The 18,480-nt window shown below is 48.8% G+C and overlaps 1 protein-coding gene across 2 annotated transcripts in view; it reads left to right on the top strand.

Moving 5' to 3' along the window:
- Positions 1-17,683, top strand: part of LOC126517943 (uncharacterized) — a 162,307-nt gene extending 144,624 nt beyond the window's left edge. For both annotated transcript variants that reach the window (XM_050167765.3, XM_055064436.2), the window contains one exon: positions 14,000-17,683. In XM_050167765.3, coding sequence (XP_050023722.1) covers positions 14,000-14,286 — 287 coding nt within the window. In that variant the 3' untranslated portion in view covers positions 14,287-17,683. The remainder of the gene's footprint in view (positions 1-13,999) is intronic.
- Positions 17,684-18,480: the final 797 nt, after the last annotated feature.

The raw sequence follows: 18,480 nt of genomic DNA, 5'->3' as shown, positions 1-18,480 counted from the left end.
CCCGCCGAAAGGCGGCCTGCGGGTCCTTCTCACCCGATATCGGAACAACTTCTCCTTCCGCCGTAGGAGTACTCAACCTCTCGCTCTCCGACGAGAGCGGAGAGCGAAGAGGCGAAAATCTTTCCTGGAACCCACAACATGCCGCGCCGCACCGACGCACTAACTCACACGGACGCATACAAACACACAGACGCAGGAACAAAACGCAGGCACACACAGAGGCCCCTACACATCCACTGCCCACCCCCCTGCTCCCCGCCATCCTGACAAACTTTGGCGCGCGGCGGCTCGGCACAGGCTCCCATGGATTTTTCGATCGCCGCCGAGAGTCTGTGTGCCGAGATCGATGATTTGCATTATTACGGGTCGATAGAAAATCGAACCGACTTAATTCTGTTTTTGCGCCTCCCCCCCCCTCCCCTTATCCCATCCCTCGGACCCCCCCTTTTTTGCCTCTCACTCGTCTCTCACCCGTCAGTCGGTCTCGGGGTCCTCGCCTGCCAGCCACTGTGCACGAGAAACGACGACGACGGGCCCGCATTGATCACCATTGACGAAGTAAAGTGATATAAAAGTGCTGCACTGAAGACATGTGCAAAAAAAAAAAAAATCGAGGAAAGGAGGCAAGAGCCCTGCAGGACATACGTACAAGAAAAATAATGGAAAGAAAAACGCACAGAGGGGTTGGGGAAGCGAGTTTCGAGCGAGAAAAATGTGCGAGCACGCTTGATTAAAAGCTACTGCTGCGCTAGACAAAAGAGAAAGGGGGAAAAATAATGAAATACTTCGAAAGTATGGTGCGTATGTATGTAAGTGTCTCTCTGTGTATGAACGGGGCTTGGGGGCACGGGGGGGGGGGGGAGAGGGGGGTTGGTTCGAGGCGGGAGCCTGCACTCGCTATCGCGTTTCGGATGTGCTGGTGGTGCGGCGCCTGACCGTGTTCTGCGCATACAGGGCGGGTATGCTGCTTCTGTTGCCTCTAGCTGCCACCGTCAGCGACGTTTTCGAGAGAGGCCACGGCGAGATATCGCGTCGCTCATTGGTCCGACCCCGTAGAAGCAGGCGTGCATGGCCTCCTAGAAAGTCCAGCCTTACTGCGGCACACAAGTTTAAGGGAGGGGGGTAGGGGGGCTATCACGTGTCCTCCTATCGGGCGTGACGCAGCAAAAGTGGGTACAACGGCGGTAAAAGCGAGAGAAGGGCAAATGGAAGGAAGAAAGGGATGCGAAGCGCGAGGACGCTGGAAAAAATGCGTTACATGGCGCGTTTACCGACGAGCTTGGCACGGGACTGAGACAACCGTCGCTGCGAGGAGACAATACGTCGCTGCGACGAAATGCATGAACTGCCTGTTTGTTCTGTTGCTTCGAAGCGAGAGAGTTGGCTCCGAAGCGCAACGGGTGCTTTCGGGGAGTCCTGTGGAACTAAAGCCTCGTTTCCGGTTCTGTCCCGCTTTTCGCTGGACAGGATCACTTTGGGGAGGAACGTTGTAGAAGATGTATGTTGTGAGCGTACGGGTGAGCGAAGCGTTTCGCCGCATCAGAGACGAACGCGTCTCCAGGCGCAGAGAGGCAGGAGAAAAATGACCGGTGCAATTAGGACATCCCGCGGACGATGTATGGCAGTCTTCTCCGGAGCTTTCTGACTTTTGTCTAGCTGCTGCCTTGTAGAACCACCACGATGCGAGCAGCGCATTGCTGTCAAGTTCTCAGCGACCCATTTGATCTTCTTTCTTTCTTTTTTTTCTGTTCGACAAGTACACACTTCTTTCTTGTTCGTTGAACTATGCTCCCGAACAAGGTCAAGTTTTTTGTTCATGTAGGGTAGCTTCTGAGACCAACTTATCCCGTACCTGGACGTGGGTCCGTTCAAGTCGTGAAAGGCCGCCTCATCATCGTAGCGTACTCATTCGCAAATAGCAAGTGATCTTTATCCGGTGACACCTTTGCCATATAATGCAACAATTTTCGCCTTTAGTTGAACTTTAGTACTGTCCGTAATGTGTTGAAGCAAGCAGGCAGGAAGTACTTTGCAGTAATGGTGTATCTTGTTGCCCTTCCATTCAGCTGTGACTCGTACCATTGTTTGGCGAACATGAAGAATTCTTTAAGACGGACGTTACAAGCTGCCACAAAATATCGAGTGAGCGTGTACCTGATTCTGACAGAAAATCTCTACAGGTGCGGGGAGTGCTGCGAATTGGCCATACAGCTGAAGTGCAGGCGAAAACAAAAAAAAATTGATGAGAAGCTCTTTCCAGGCACAAAAACTGAATTCAGTATTGCAGGAATATGTTGTACGCCAAAGATCGCCCATCGTTCGCGCAATTTTTTTACCATTTAAAGCCTTTAGAAACGCTTATGTGTCGCCTGCGTCTTCCTGGCTTCCCCCTTCCAAGTCTTTGTCATACATTGAACCGTTTAATTAGGTATTTTGAATCGAGTGAGCCACTAGTTGTAGCTGTGATATTGATAAGTCATTACTGCCGTCAGATAGAGGAGCGGTCGCGTGTTCTGTTAACAAGTGATGGTGAAATAGTACTTAAATGACAGGAGCGGGTGCAGATTCGATCTTTGGCGCCTTGCTCATATTTCACGGCGCGCTCTCTAATTCTACTCAACCGTATTTTTGATCTAATTTGTTCTGTGCGACTGCTCTTTCTAGCTGTGGGGCCTGTGTAGAAGTTCTGTGATACACTAACAGCCACTTCCAGACAGAACTTGGAGCAGAGACTGCACACGACACTTCACAATCACGCAGATCTTTACGGAGGTCTGTAATATAAGAGCAGTGACTGCAGGTTCTTGTAGGCACGTGTGGGCGTCATTCTTCGCTTGCGGGTACGACGAGCGGTGGTTTGTGGCAATCAGCGATGAAACGATTAACTTACTTCAGGCAATGTGGTTCACCATTTGTACTTGGTAAAGCTCTTTCTCTACTTCTACGGGACATGAGAAATGAGTTTAGGGATCTTTTTCGCACCCTGCCTAACGCGTAAGGCTTTGACGTACAGTCGCATGCAGTCCTGGAAATGGGTTCGCGTTTCCAGGTGGTTGAGGAGCAGGTGGCTGTGGTGGTAACATAGACAGATGCGAATAAAAAGAAAGACAGGGATGTTGATAGGACGTAGTAACCGGTTTGTTGTTTCTCTGTGGTTGGGAATAAGATAAATACTATGATAGCGCGAGAGGGTAGCAGGGTTACAGTTTCACTAGATAGAGGCGGTTGCAACTTTATCTGATAGGAACGGAAAAAGAAAGATGACTAGAATTTTCGGAGGCAGTGCTGAAAGCGCACATAAAGCCGCGTCCATCGGATACTTTAAGGTAGAGATGACTAGATGTCCCTCCGACTTTGTTCCAGGCTTAGCCTTGACAATTCTTGAATAGTTCCGGGTCAAAGCAACGTGACTTGGCTAGATTTCTCGCTGATCTATAGTTTGCGCAATTAGAGTCTCCCCCTTAGAATTCGCTACAAAACTGCATCAGAATCTGTAAAATTGTGCATTCTTGATGGGATTATTCCTGACAGCAATTCTTTGCCGTCTTGGACTTGGCGACATCGCGTTATCGAATCACGCGATGTCGCCCTAAGAGCTGGTCATTGAATAAGGTTTCAGTGAATTCCGGGACACTGTGGCTTACATGGAAATGAACTCGCCGACGTAGAGGCAAAGATGGCATAGAATAATGCCACAGCAGTCTCCATCCCATTTTCGCGAGCAGACACTAATGCCCTAGTGCATAGACTTCTGCGCTAATATACCGCACTATATTGGGCTTCGCCAGGTCCTCGTCATCGCCGCCTTCACGAACTCGACCTAGAGATGAAAATACGGATACCACCCACCATGACAAGGTGCAATGCAAGCTTGCTTCATATATTACGGTTAGGTGTAGCCTTCACCTGACGCTACCTGCATCTCATCGGCCGAGCGGACAGTCCGAATTGTTGGGAATAGAGTATTCCCGAGACGACAGAACATATTTTGTGCATCTGCCCGCGATTTGGTTGATTCACCGATTTGATTTGTTTTGTCTTTACACCAGTGACTGAAAAGGTTCTATTGGAACCTCCACCTAATCCTCATCATCAGCCTGAAGGCTCTCAACGAATTTTTGCGTGAGGGCGGACTGGACAAGAGACTTCACCTCAATCTTCATCCTCATAATCAACGTATTCTCTATTCTGTCGTTCAACTCCCTTTCCATTCCTCCAACGCGGAATAGAAGGTCAGAACATTGATCCAGGCCTCTCAGCTTTTCTCTCTTAATAGTGCCGACACTTTGTCTCAAAGTCTTGTGTGCTCTTCCGGAAACATGGATTGTCGAAAACACGCAGAACGCTGGAACTTTCGCAGTTCCAGCGTGGCCACCGGTATTCCTAATTCAGCAGGCGCTCGCACCCGAAACTTTGCAACCCGCAACAGTTTTCGGTGGCCCCAGTTTGAAAAACCTGCTCGCGTTCGGCGTCTAACGCAGATGCTGCACTGCACTGGCTGCGATGCGGGCGTGTACGTATTCCCGCGTCGCTCGCGATGCGATGGCCTTTTGATGGGCCAGAAGAACCGTGCGCTTCTGGTGGAGGAGAGAGGGGGCAGTAGGGATGGAGCTGGGGGGGTACGTCAGACCCAATAGCGGTCTCGCCTACACGAAAGCTATACCAAAAACAGGGAAATAAAAAAAAAAACAAAACAAGAAGACGACAGAGTAGAAGAGGCAGAGACAGAAAGATCAACGCGTCAGTATACGGAGTTTCCGAGGGCACGGAGGAGCAAGCGGGGGGGGGGGGGGGGGGGTAGCGAAAGAGCGCTAGGCCAAAGGCGTCGCCGCTATTTGCCTAAAAGCCTTTTAATGCAGCGCCGGCGCTGCGTAGGTTGCCGAGCCGCGCGCGTGCGGCAAATTTGTTTCCATTTGGATTCCCCACGAGCACCGCACGTTGCTCAAAGACGAACGACGACTGTACTTCGCGGACGCGAAAATCGTGGCCCCCTCCGTGTTCGCTCTCGTCCGGAGCTACAGTTAGCGTTCCTCTCGGTGTTCTGCCATGTTCTCTCCAACAGCGGCGACACTCCGCACGAACGAGGCGCTAGCTTCCTGCCGTTGTCGAGGAGAGACGTCGAAACGACGTGGACGTAACGAGCGTGTGCCGCGAGCTTTACGCGGTTCTACGACGTCACGCGAACTGAGTGAGGCTGGCGGATGAGACGTGTCCCTTTCGCTATACCTTTGTAGCGGTGGGTCGGTGGGTGGCAGAGGGGAAGGTGCTTCTTTTCCCACCGCCTGATTCACGCGGCGCCTTCGCTCCAACGGAGACCTTGAGGGACCGAGAAGGGGACCAGCGCGGCGTTCGTAATTAGATTCTCTCGCGGCTGGCTCGTACATGCGAGGCGAAGCCATGGCGACCGCTATCTAACGGGGCTTCGTTCGCGTCACTTCGAACGAGGTGGCATGGTTTGCACCGCGCCGGCGTTGGTGTGCGGTGTGCCAAATTGGATTATTAATTAGCGTAAGTGGTGCGAGGCTTTTGCGGAGCTTGCCGAAGTGTATACACTATCCGAGACGGTACCGCGTCGCACAGCGCGGCGCCTGATGCGATGTCCCGAGGTGACGGTGCGTTCGGTGGTGGTTGACGGGCTCGTGGCACGGCGAGGGTTAGCGAAGAAGTGCGGAGCGAGCCGTGTTTCGTGGCACCGCCTGGAGGCAGCTCTGGCGGTCATGGCGAGAAAGCCCTCTCAAAGAGAGGATTCTAGTCTTCTTTATGAACGAATATCTTTCCTTTCGTCCCTGCGTGAAATGAAGTTGCGCGCGCGCGCGGTTTGTTAGGCAGCACCCAGAGAGGAAGGCACGTCGGCAGTGAGCGCTGGTGGGATGCGTTCACCGCTTTACGCAGACATTGAAAGAAAGAGTACGAAGGGCTCGGAGAGTTGAAAACATACCCGTAATGCACGAAATTAATTTCCTTCATTCTTCCTTACTTCATTTGTCCTAGAATTAATAGCTCTGTAGTGTACTCATACCTCGCGTCTATTTGACGATGCGCCAACACATAGTTTACATCTTTTGTTGCTTACCGTTCGATCAACGCTTAAGACGTTTCAAGTGCCCGTGCACGTCCGCGGGGTTAGATTCAACGAGAAACTGCGCCTGCATCAAACTTGATTGAGCGAATACTGCAGATACGCTGAGGCACAAAAAAAAAAGAAAAATCGGCACGAAACACTTTTGATCGTACGTCTAAAGAAAGGCATGTTTTCCATTCACAAGGATACGGTGAGGTGCAGAACGGCAGTCCTTCTTCTGCGCGTAAAGCTATACCGTCCTCTTCACACCTGCTTCAGCCTCCTAATTCGTTTCAGCGCGCCGAAAAAGAGCGAATGAACGTTAAAGAAAGAAATACTACGCACATTTTGTCTCTCGATAAGCTCTCGCAGCTGCCGGCCTCTTAACGCCAGCCTGTGAAACGTTCGTTTTGCTTTTTCACTCTGGTTTGGTAATTTAGTCGCCTGTCTTAATTGCTGCGTACACAGTCACCGGGAGAGGCCGTTCTCGAGCGGATCATTACTGTCTTCATTAATTTATCTCGGAGGGGTACGGATCCGGCGTTTCGTCCTTTGTCAACTGAAATCAGTGGCACCGGTGCGCCCCGCTCAGTGGCTTGGCTGCCGCCCCAGTTAATCACCTTCGGACGTTCGAACCCACGGCAGGAGGCATTGTATTCCGCAGTATGAAGGCAGCGACATAGGCACGTCTCCCGAACGTCATAATTACAGGAAGGACGACGACGCGAACAAAAAAAAAGACTAAAGAAGAAATAAGTGAGCGACAAAACAAATTAAAAACTGGTTTTATCTGAGAGCAACGCTGTCGTGGTTACTTGTTTTGATTTTCGCGATTTACCCGCGCGGCCAGTTCTTTATTTTGCGGCTGCCGTTAATGAAAGAAATTTCAGGGGAGAACAGTCGCAACAATTTCATGGCCGTACTTCTTTCCCTTCATCGTGAAATTCATTATAATCATCATCGTCATCATTATATTAGTTGTAGTCAGCCGAACCTATGTCCATTGCAAGGCGAAGCTCTCTACGAGCGACTTCCAATTACCTCTGTCACCCTTAACCAGCTCCATCTTGTGCCTGAAAGTTTCCTAATCTCGGCCACGCCACCTTCTTTGCCGTCCTCGATTTTGTTTCTCTTCACTCGGCACCTACTCTGTCGCTCTAAAAGACCGCTGGTTATCTGATATCTACGCATGACACGCTTTTGCCTCCAAATGTCAACTGGAATATTGAAACGTGCTTCTTAATCTGGCTAAAACAAACAAAGACAATAATAGTAGAAGGGGAATACCTGTGGTCGGCTTCGAGGCCGGTCTGGTCACTGCGCTGACCACCGCCGCGGTCTGACGGCGCTCACCCCTCTTTCCTGAGATCCACTCGCCTGAGAACGCTCCCTTGGGGGCGTTCGGGAGGAATTCGCAATTGCGTTAGAGCGCCCTGCGGGAGACACTCGTTAGCCGGCTGAACGACGCTCACAGCACGCCGACCTGCGGCCAATGTCAACCGAAAAACACCGCGACGTGACTTCCTGTCCAAAGCGCTTCGCTCTCGTCTTGTATTTTTTTCTTCCGTTTGTATTTTTTTTGCGGTTTTAGTATCACTGCCAGCCAGCGGATGGGATTTATTCCCTCTGTATTTCATAGACTTTTTAGCTATATTTCCGCGATGTCTTAAGCAAGGCCAATGCGGTTTGCAGTTCACGTTTACTATTGGTGAGCGTTGGAATTTTTCTCTCTCTGTTTTCCTCTGCACGAGCGGATCGGAAAAGTTGGCGGACAGTATAGGTGGTCCGGAGAAATGAGATGGTGACGTTGCGTCTGCGCAAGATAGGAACACTGTTAATTCTGCCCACCCTTTGGAGCTATACTTATGCCTTTCGCCTAGAATACTTAGCTTAAGGCGACATGAAAGCGGTTGCCAGAATTCAAGGCAACAACGTTTCCGGAAACTCAAGCGACACCGCGTGCATTTCAGTGAGGAAGCACATATTCTGTATAGTGACAGGCCAAGGTCATGGTTGCGCACGTTTTTAACTCTTCAGAGATAGGACAGGTTTTGAGTACTGAATTTGCGAGAAACAGGGAGAGAGATGGAAGTCTGACGACATTCTTTTTTCAGGATCAAGCTACGTGAATGTGGAAGCTCTGCCTGATGAGGGTCTTCCCATCATCTCGAGCTAATTTTAATATGATCAGTGCGAATAATACCTCAAACAACATATATCTCTATATATCTGCATGCGCTGACGTCAGTTCTCTTACGGCTCTTTGCCAAGAAGTCGATGGGTGACCTGACCCCAAATCATATCCTAGAAATCACATCCTAAAGAAAGAAAGAAAAAAAATGACAAGACAAGGAAGGCACTTCGAATCGTGGTACCATCGTTCGTATCTTTACTGCTCAGAAGCAAAACAATATAAACGCACAAAAAGTGCATGTTTCTTATAATCGTTGAGAAAGAGAAATTAATTAGAGAAAAGTAGTAGCCTCGATCAAAAGTCTCAAAGGTTGTCGAACGTGATCAGAAAAACGTCCACACAAGGAGAATGCATGAGAGCTTTTAAAACGTGCTTCACTGCACTATGGGCGTTTGTGTGACGAAACCAAACAAAACATGGGTGGTGAAAGAAGAGCGATGCTGGGGCGCTGCGAAAAAGCACCTCTGAACTCTGTCGGCCCCATTGTTTGTGCATTCAGAAATATAGCTTGATTACAGCAACGGTTCACGTGTAGAAGAATGATATACGTTGAAAAAAATATTAAAACACTTTTTTGCTCATCAGAAAACCATCCTATTTGCCCCACGCCTTTAAAGCGTGCTTCACTGCATTATGGGTGTTTGTGTGACGAAACCAAACATAGGCGGTGAAAGAGCAATGCTGGGGCGCTACGAGCAGCCACCTTTGAACTCTGTCGGCCCCATCAGAACTCGGTAGGTCCCATCAGAAATATATTCTAGGCCTTGATAACAACAACGGTTCACGTGTAGAGGAATGATATACACAGAAAAAATATATAAAAAAAAACGTTTTTTCGCTCATGAGAAGACCAGCCTCAGTTCGTCCCATGCATTTAAAGCGTGCTTCACTGCACTGTGCGTGTTTGTGTGACGAAACCAAACAAAACATTGGTAGTGAAAGAAGAGCGATGCTGATGCACTGCGAGAAGTCACCTCAGAACTCCCGTGGTTTGCACACTCAAATATATTCTAGAACTTGATTATAGCAACGATTCACCTGTAGAACAGTGATATAAGCTGGAAAAAATAGAAAAAAAACATTTGTCTTTTGCTCATCTGAAGACCATGCGCAGCTCGTCCCGTCGCGCCAGCGAAGGCTCGGCAAACAGGACGACGCATCAAACGCGTAATTCTTTTTTTCGAACGCACTGCCGTAGGATGGTTCTTCTTGTATGTAAAGGAGGGCCGGATGTGGGTCTACAGAGTATATGCAGATCGTTCTGTAGGTTGCCTAAGAAATTGGGTCTTGTAGGTGTTTTGACGCTCACCTCCTCCACAGCTGCTTATGCCTCTATTTTCATCTTTGATACCGGGGGTAGAGAAGGGAGGGGGCGACCGCGTATAGGTGATTGGGGTTGGAGGATGCAGAGCTTTGCAGTCGACACCGCATTACATTTTCTTGAGATATGTCTGGGAACGCAGGCACATCAGCAAGATGAACAGGCGCACGCTCGTCTTTTCACGTGGCGTGTAAGATGCCGGCCGCCGCACAACAACAGCCTTCAGAGCGATGATCTGCGAGAACAGTGGATGCACAGCGTACCACAGTATGTCGAGATGGGGAACCGGAGAGTCGTCCGCAAGGATGATCCGGGGATTTACCGCTGGACGCCCACACTTGGCCTTGTATACGTAAATGTCTTTATAGATATAGGGAAAAAGAGAGGGGAAAAAAAGACGTTGGTTGAATGAATGCTTTGGCAAGGTATTCTTTGCCTTCGAGTTTTCCAACCTCAGAGCCGAGCCCAATAGCTCTGGTAGGCGTTTTTATACGCCAGCCCTTGTGAGCATGCTTTGTTCCTTTTGCTTTATTTTTTGTGTGGTGTTTCAAACATTTTCCCTCGCGGTTCCTGTCTTCGGAGTTGGTCAGGGTGTGAAGGTGCAGATTACATCCTCACCGCACATTGTGGGATAGGCTAGACGAGCCGTGGCACCATGGCAGAAAATTTGCGTGTGCTGGACCGAAAACTTTTTTTCTTCTTTTTTTCTTTTTTTTTCATCGCTGTAAATTGGAAAGAGCTCAGGACGATATGGCTTTATGCGTACGTTTTGGTCGTCTCGAGAGTTGCAATGCTTTTTCTTCAATGCTCTTTTTTTTTCTCAACCACGCAAATCCCTTCTTATTCTGTGCATTCGTTGCCATGGCTATATCGTACTGAACGAAGAACTGGCAAAAAAGACATGCATTCGGAATTGTTATTCATTTTGCTCTCGCAGGAATGTGACGCAGATTTGTAAGCTGCGTCACCTTTGCCGGCGCCATCATAACACGTTTACAGCGGAAGGGGGTAGCAGGGTCATTTCCAATAGCATAGTCTTTTTTTTTTTCGCCCATAGTTCTATATATGCGGGGTGTCCCAGCTATCGTGTTGGCAAGCTATAAAAATAAAGAGACTGAAAATTTTACGCGTGCAAACCATGTACATGATGTTCAAAGTCGAGCTCAGGATCCCCCAGTAGATTTTTGTTGGTGAAATTCAATGATTTATTTATAAATCTAACCACTGGATTACAGTTCTAATTGTGAGGGTGTCAAGAAGTCGTTGACATAAGAACCATTGTGTTGCAATGTTTTCAGCACTGCGCTGTTTGAGTGCTTATTTTTTTCCAGTGGAAAAGGGAAAAAAAAAAGCAATGCTTCCAAATCGGGCACTATACCACGCGAATACGCACGGACCCACACCAGAAAACAGCGCCCGCAATCTGGCCTACACGACTTGTTCATTTATTGGAGCCGCAAGGACCCCTGATTTACGGCCGGCCAAATTAATATCTTTCAACGCAGGTCTTCTATAGAGAACGCAATATGAAGTGTCCAAACGCAAAGCGATTCGCGCATGATTTGCGTCTTAAGCAATTCGGGTTCAATTCGGGAATTACGAATAGTGGTGGAGGTATTCAAAACTGGATAGATATCCTAGTACGACGTAGATTGACAAATGTGGTAAAGAGCAGTCAAGAAATTTCCATTTCATCGAGGGAACGCGCCACACGTCACGTGACCGTTTTTTCTCTCGAACGAGACAGACACGTACGTGGCCCTCGTAAGGAAAATGAAATGGCGGGTGAGACGCGCCTTCTCTTGCGGACAGGTGCGACGTATCCCACGAAATACACGGTCCCCGCGGAGCGATCACAAAGGAACCGTTTCGACAGCCAGTGACGCCTACTAAAGTGATGCTCCCGTTGTTTCGTCTTTTCTTTTTTTTTTTCGGCATCTGCTTTGAACGTGGTGTGATAGACAACTGACGAGAGCGCTCTTTTTTTTTTATGCGAACACGTGAAGGCGTCAGTCACGCGAGGTTTGCAGACCAGGTGCGATTTTCTTTTACGTTTCGTACGCGAAATAAGTAGCCTCGTTTGTCCTCCAGGAGCTCCACTCTTGTATTTTAAAGCACAACATCACCTGCACGGGCTGAGAAGGGAAAACTAAACTTCTATGGAGACCACTGTGAAAGGCGAGAAACCAGGAATATGCTAAATCGACGGTGTGATATGTTGTTTTCAGAAGAGAAATATAGTGCGATATTAGACCACGCATGCTGTCTGTAGAGTTGAGCCTCTTTACCTGTCTTCTGAAAATCCTGACCAATTCAATTTTATTCGATAATCCGTTGCAACATACCTTTTTTTAATACATTCAAAGTACAAGGAACTTATAAAATTAAAACCTTGCGCTGAATTATCTATTCAGTAAGCAGTGTCTTGTGGACACTGATTTCTAAAAAATGTAAGGTAGGCACCGCGTTTTCATTACCGCGTGCTGATCAGTGACTTGAATGGATAAATAAATGGATGATTGAAATTTGTATTCATTGAAGAAGAAGGCAACGCCTGACGAACTAGTTTGAGTGGTCTGTTCAGAATAAGCAGCGTGACGACTGCTGCGTTTCGAAAAATAATTGCAGCGTCATTTACCTTGTTTCTAGTCCTCGCTGCCCCTTCAGCTCGTGCAAACCCTTCAGGCCGGCCTTAACCTAACCTAATGGCCTCTGGCCTAAATCGATAACTAATAAAAAAACAATAGGCGTTTCAAAGTACCGTATACACGATCAAATTCCAACCGGCAAGGCTTTTGTTTTTGTTTACTTTCGTCGTAGAAATCAGTGGCTTTGACACATTACTTAGCGGTGCAGACTTACGATCGGCAGAAAATTTACACTAAGGGTATTATCAAGGCAAGTTTTAACTGGACCTCACGCTAATGCTTTGCTTTTGGAATGTGTTCGCCTGACTGATACAGTTATGGTACAAAGTAATCAGGTTTCCTGACCTGAATTGACACAAATAATTACTGGTAAGGTTGCCCAGAAGTGGTCCGCCGTGCCTTATATGTAATTACTTAGGTGATGCCTTTATCGGTACGGTTAGCATCAATTTTCCGCAAACATAACTATTGCTTTGTTTAGTCTCTTGTAGGGCGTAGCATTTATGACGTCGTAATTATGAAGATCTTGGTAGAATAGCATATTATAAATTTTGTTCAGAAAATGTTGTCTTTTTTTGCACTTTTACACTATTTCTTCGCATGCTTGCACTGTCCCCTGGTGTCCTCTCCATTAGATGTTATACTAGTCATAGCCCCTGCATCGTGATGCCTGTCATGTGTATGCTAGCATAATCATACAGCACGAAACAGCGTTGACTGTGAATTTTTTCTTTCTGTGTCCCTGGGTACTGCAAGTTCCTTACGTTTACCCATACACGGCATACATCGTTACACTGTTCTATATAGACACATTCATGTGCTAACCCAAACAGCGATTGAACGCCTAAAACTTCTACACTGCAATGGAATTCACCTGGAAGTACGTTCTTGTATAAGGGTACCGTGGTACAGCAGCGCAGCTTGTCGCTGCAGTCCGCTTTCTGTCCCGCCAAACTAGCTGAGCACCTTGCCGATAGCTCCCTGAATCGTGACTGCAATGTACGCAGTGTCTGTGTGGCACTGTAGCTTTACACTTTGCCATAGCTTCGCTCCTGAACAGAGCGAAAAGAAAGCGAAAAAGAAGCGAGATCAAAAAAGCTGAAAACTTTCAATTCTTCTTTTTATTTATTAGTTTGTGAGTTCTTTCTTTTTTTAATAATTCCCTTCTGTCCGCACCGTTCTTTTCCCGCTGCTCGCAGCGAAGCAGAGCCTATAGCTCGTGCAGCTTTCGCTCCTACACTCAAGCCGCCTTAGAAGATTATTCATAATTACTTGTCGCCGCAGTGGAAGCTATATGGTGTGGTGTGGTGCTCGGGACAGCGTGTAATATCGGATCTGGAGCTTCCATTCGAGACAGGGAAGAAGACACTCTGTCGCAGACGCACACTTAACGTTAGGACACCTGCACTCGCATGATCCGGCTCCTGATTGGCTGATGCCAGCTGTAGCTTCCATTACAGCGCCGCGTTATGTTGAAGTAGCCCTATCAAGAAAAAAAAGAGAAACACATCCCCATATCCACTAATCTCGTGTGAGCATATAAGTGCTTCGTATAGAGACTCGTATATTCCCATATATCATACGAACCCCATAAAATATATGGGATCATGCGGGTTTTTATGCGGAACCGCCATGTGTTCATATGGGGTTATTCGACAGGGGGCATGCGGTTTCTCTTTGTTTTCGATTGCGAGGGCATTGATATCGCGTAGCCTCTGACATGCGTGTCTCTTTGAGCGTGTCCTCATCGTGTGCCCCACTCTCTGTTCTCGCAGCCTGCAAGCGGAAAGAGGATGCGCCTGGTGGAGCGGGTGCGGCCGGACCGGCGGCCAAGAGTCAGCCCAAGAAGCCGCGTCTCGTCTTTACCGACCTGCAGCGACGCACCCTGCAGGCCATTTTTAAGGAGACCAAGCGGCCCTCCAAGGAGATGCAGATCACCATCTCGCAGCAGCTGGGACTCGAGCTCAGCACCGTGGGCAACTTCTTCATGAATGCGCGCCGCCGCTCGCAGGACAAGTGGCAGGACGAAGCGGACAAGAGCGCCAAGGGAACCTCCACGTAGCGCCCCGCCCCAAACACAGCAACCCCGCTGTACACCGCTGCCCGCCCTCCCGCCCGCCTCTTCGTTCGACGTGGCAGCTTAGGCATCATTGGAACAGACCCTCAGTACCAACCCCGAACAGCCTCTTCGACACTGCACACCGCGGCGATGACTACTTGCCACTACGGACAAGGCAGGCAGGAAGATGACCTGCGCAGCAATATGTATCTGTGCACACTGACGTTACCTTCCCGCGCTCTGGACAACTAAGCGGCGTGGCGTGCGCTCCTCGGTAGCGCTGTAGGCGTCCCCACATCCCGCCGCCTTCCAGGACTGCGTTCCTCCCTCGAGACGCTCTCGCTGTCCAGGGGAGCGGAGGACACGAAACGAACAAGTGCCCGTCCCCGCCGCTTCGGCGTGGCATGCAGCGCCACCTTGCGCGACTAAGCGGCCCCGTGTCGAGAGCCTTCTTGATTGCTGTCGTTGTTGGCCACTACGTGGCGGGCCCTTGAAAGCTCGCGTTCTTGCGGTAACCATCAGCGCTGGGAGGGAGTTAAACGGTAGTCACGCTGCGCGAACAGAGCAGTGCTCTTTGACTGTGGGTGGTCAGCGGCGCCATCTGTATGTCGGCTTTCGCACTACTGTCTGCTGCGACCCGCTGCGACTCCGTGCGCCGGCGCGAGGTGTTCTGCCCGAAACCACTGAGCGCGGACTCCGTGAGGTTCACGATCCGCGCCAGTGGCAGTAAGCTTCGTCGCACGTGCTGCAGGCTGTAGCTGATGGTATGGGCGCCGAAGTCTGTTCGAAGTGTCGGCGTTCTCAATGTTCAAAGGTCTGCGAGCCAGATTTAGTCACCTTTGCGATGCATTGTCGCAATATGTGCTAGATTGAGCGTGGGAAGAGATGAGTGAGCCTACAACGCATAATCACGCCGAGCCTGACTGAAATAGCTGCTCTCCGAATGGTTCGTAGCAAAGAAAGCTCTGCGTTCTTGAGGTAAATTACTTGTGCTTAAAATAAGCCCTCAAAATTTGACATATCCAGTGAAAACACGTGGTCTTCCGTGGGGTATACAGGTCATAGCCCAATTTCCGTGTCCCGGGTACGAAAAAAACAACATTGTTAGACTTTTCTTCAGACACCGGTCGTGTCTTCAACTAGTTAAAGTTTTAAGTCAGCGTCCTCAATAAAATACCCTAATTGTTATGTGCACATGAGATAGAGATGTGCTAGCACTGTGTTTCAATACGAACTTCTAAGGAAAGGCATTTGTTTGACATGTAAGTCAAAAGACAGCATATGAGGGTAAATTGTATTAAAATTTTTTTTTGGTTTTCCTAATTTCGCCTAAGAATATCTAGCCCTGCACAAGATTCTTGGGGTATGCATAATCGAATATCTGAAATGAAACCTACGATGGCGTATTTGTTTGGGGCTGAAACACTGACACGTGATGTGTATACCCCGCGGAGGAAGTGCTTTCACTGGACTTATATTAAAAGCAAAGTCGTCGAGCTGGCCGCGCAGCGCCGTACATTCTTGATCCCTGAACAGGCCTGTCATACAATCCACTACAACTAATCCGAGCAGTAGCTTCAGTGCAGTTGCCTTAGCCCAAACACTTTTTACGCTGCCGTACGAGTTTCGTTAAGATTAGCGGCCAAGACGCAAGGAACCTGAGCCGGCAAAGCTGCCATGCCTGAAAGGACGCAAACGTTTTCGCGTCACACGCACGTGCGGCGAAGCCAACTTTAGGCAAGCTGCGCCCGATCCCTTCAGTGGCGTCAGGCTTAACCTCCCTGGTGACACCTGGCGAATGCCCGGTTCGACTCGTGCCTCAAAACGAGCACGCGGCGGTGCCCGTTGATCGCCGGTCATGACAGTTGCGAAACACTCCGTAGGACGCATTTCAAATGTGAAGAGCGTTAAGCATCTCTGCCTTATGGATTCGCTAATAACTTTCGCGACATTTCGCCAAATAATGCAAACCGTCAGGGTTGCGATAGGTTTCACCGGAGTACACGAACGCCGTAAGTGTTCGTAAACGGTGGAGACCCTGTTAGATTTAGCAAAAGACTAACGCTAAAGATACCTCAAGTGGAGTTCGCAACCTTCATGATTGAACGAATCTGGGCTGCCCTCTCACCTTTTCCTCCTCAACCGACAAAGTATGGAAGGAAAAGGCCCAGGCGGTGTATTTCTTTCTTTCTTTTTGGTATCGCAAGTCTGTCGTTTAGGTTCGATGACCTGTTGTTGATGTCTCCATAGGGGCCTCCGGTCAGTGGTTCACACTCTTAGCCCTAGGTGGCACTCGCATTCATGATTCCGCGGGCCCACTGCTGTGTATATGTGTGTGCTGGCATTGTGTGCGCATGTGTGTGCGTTGCGAAGCGCCGTCGACTCAAGTGCAACTTGTTTTATTTGCTTGTGTGTCTGCCCGTGAACTTTCCATAGTTTCTGTTTTTATTTATCGGTTTTCTGTGATAGAAGTGTAAAACGTGACGCACCATTCCAAACGTCGAAGGCGAACCAACCGCACCGGGCGAGACGCCGGTGTAATATTTTCGGGGCAGTTTTGCTCAGCAATGGGGTGGCACACGGATGCATTGCGGTCAATAAGGCTTAGATAGCTTTTAAGCAGGAATGAAGACCCCCCACATTTCAGACATGGATTATAGTTACGTATGCAGGAAGGCACACGATGGCAGGCCGAAAATAACGTGGTCTTGCAGATTGCGGCGTTGCCAATGTGAAAATGAGCTAACTTGTACGCTTAGTAACGCTTCGCGCCAGCCGACCAAACCGTGGCTCCGCAGTGCTCAGAGCTGGCACACTGCGTGTTGAGCGACGTCAAAGGCACATTTACGTAATTGTCATGTGAAAATGTTTACGAGTTCTAGATTGCCTTACATTGAAGTACGAATTCACAGGCGTGCCAGGCACTCCTAATTACAGCTATGGTCAAACATTCGTGATTTTTTAATCATTTGCGTTCTTTTTCTTTTCGTCGCAGCGTATTTCGCATGCAGAACTTGGACAACCGGAAACGGCGTTTTCTCTTGTCAAGCTTCATTCAAAGCTGATTTTTTCAAGTTCAGTCCAATGAACACAAAATGTGGTGCCAAGGCGTGCCTTCATTCGAGTTTACAAAAATGGGGCTTTAACTTCCAGATATAACGAAATGACACACGCATTCGAGCCTATCGCTGGCCCTTTGGAAATAATCGTGTCTATGTCCCGGACTGTGCGGTTTGCCCTTTGACGAGATGCACTCTAGTCAAATCAGAAAAAGAGTCATTCAAGCCTGCCGTATAGTTAGGAAAGTGAGTTCTGCATTGATGTGCCGCAGCGTTGTTGCTATAGAAGGAAACTTTTAGAGGAGGGAGGGCGAGAAAAGTAAATTAAGATGGTATGCTCACCCGAGGCTTACGCTGGGCGTGTGATGGTACCCCTTGTTTTTTATTGATTTTAATGTTTTTACTGTGTTGCGTGCGTGTGTTCGTGACAGCGAAGAGCGACCGGCAAAACCGGGAAAAAGAAAGAGAGAGAGAGAGAGAGAAAACGTGAGGACACGTTTTGCGTTGCATATAGTATACAAATATATATATACATATACTGTGAATGCCGCGTGGCAGACCTGATGTGACGCTGCTTGTGTCCCCTTTCCCCAAAGTTCTCGTTGAGAAGAAAAAAAAAGTTCAAAGCCGTATACAATGACAAAAGCAGTATCTGCTGTGAGGGCTCCGAATGCTCTCAGACGGGACGCGCGAAACCCAATGTAGCGTGTTTCCTCAACACGGTGAAAAGAGGGTAGCACAGCTTACACACATTGGAAATACACTCGCGATAGAGAAATGCTCAACAACATTTCTGCTTAAGCTGCAGAAGAGGCGGCCAGCGAACGGAATGTAGTCGTTGCTCCATATATACCTACAACGTTACGTGCTCTGGAACTAGTCGCGCGTAGGCTGGCAACGTGGTTGTATACTTCTAGTTCGAGGACTTGGAAAAACAGACTTGTCTCTCGCGTGTATGCCGCCAGGACGTGCTCTAAAGTGCGTTTTTTTGCTAATTTTCTAGTCATTGCACTGTAGCAGGCAGAGTCAGGCCAGATGGCGCATAGAGGCGCAGATGAAGCCAGCTGAATACGCCAACAAGCGAAGGGGCAGAAGCAAAAGAAGCACTGTCCCGCCTTCTGTTTGAATTTGCGTCGCC

The sequence above is a fragment of the Dermacentor andersoni genome, chromosome 11, assembly GCF_023375885.2.
Source record: "Dermacentor andersoni chromosome 11, qqDerAnde1_hic_scaffold, whole genome shotgun sequence".
NCBI lineage: Eukaryota > Metazoa > Arthropoda > Arachnida > Ixodida > Ixodidae > Dermacentor > Dermacentor andersoni.
This window is presented reverse-complemented; position numbering and strand designations above follow the sequence as displayed.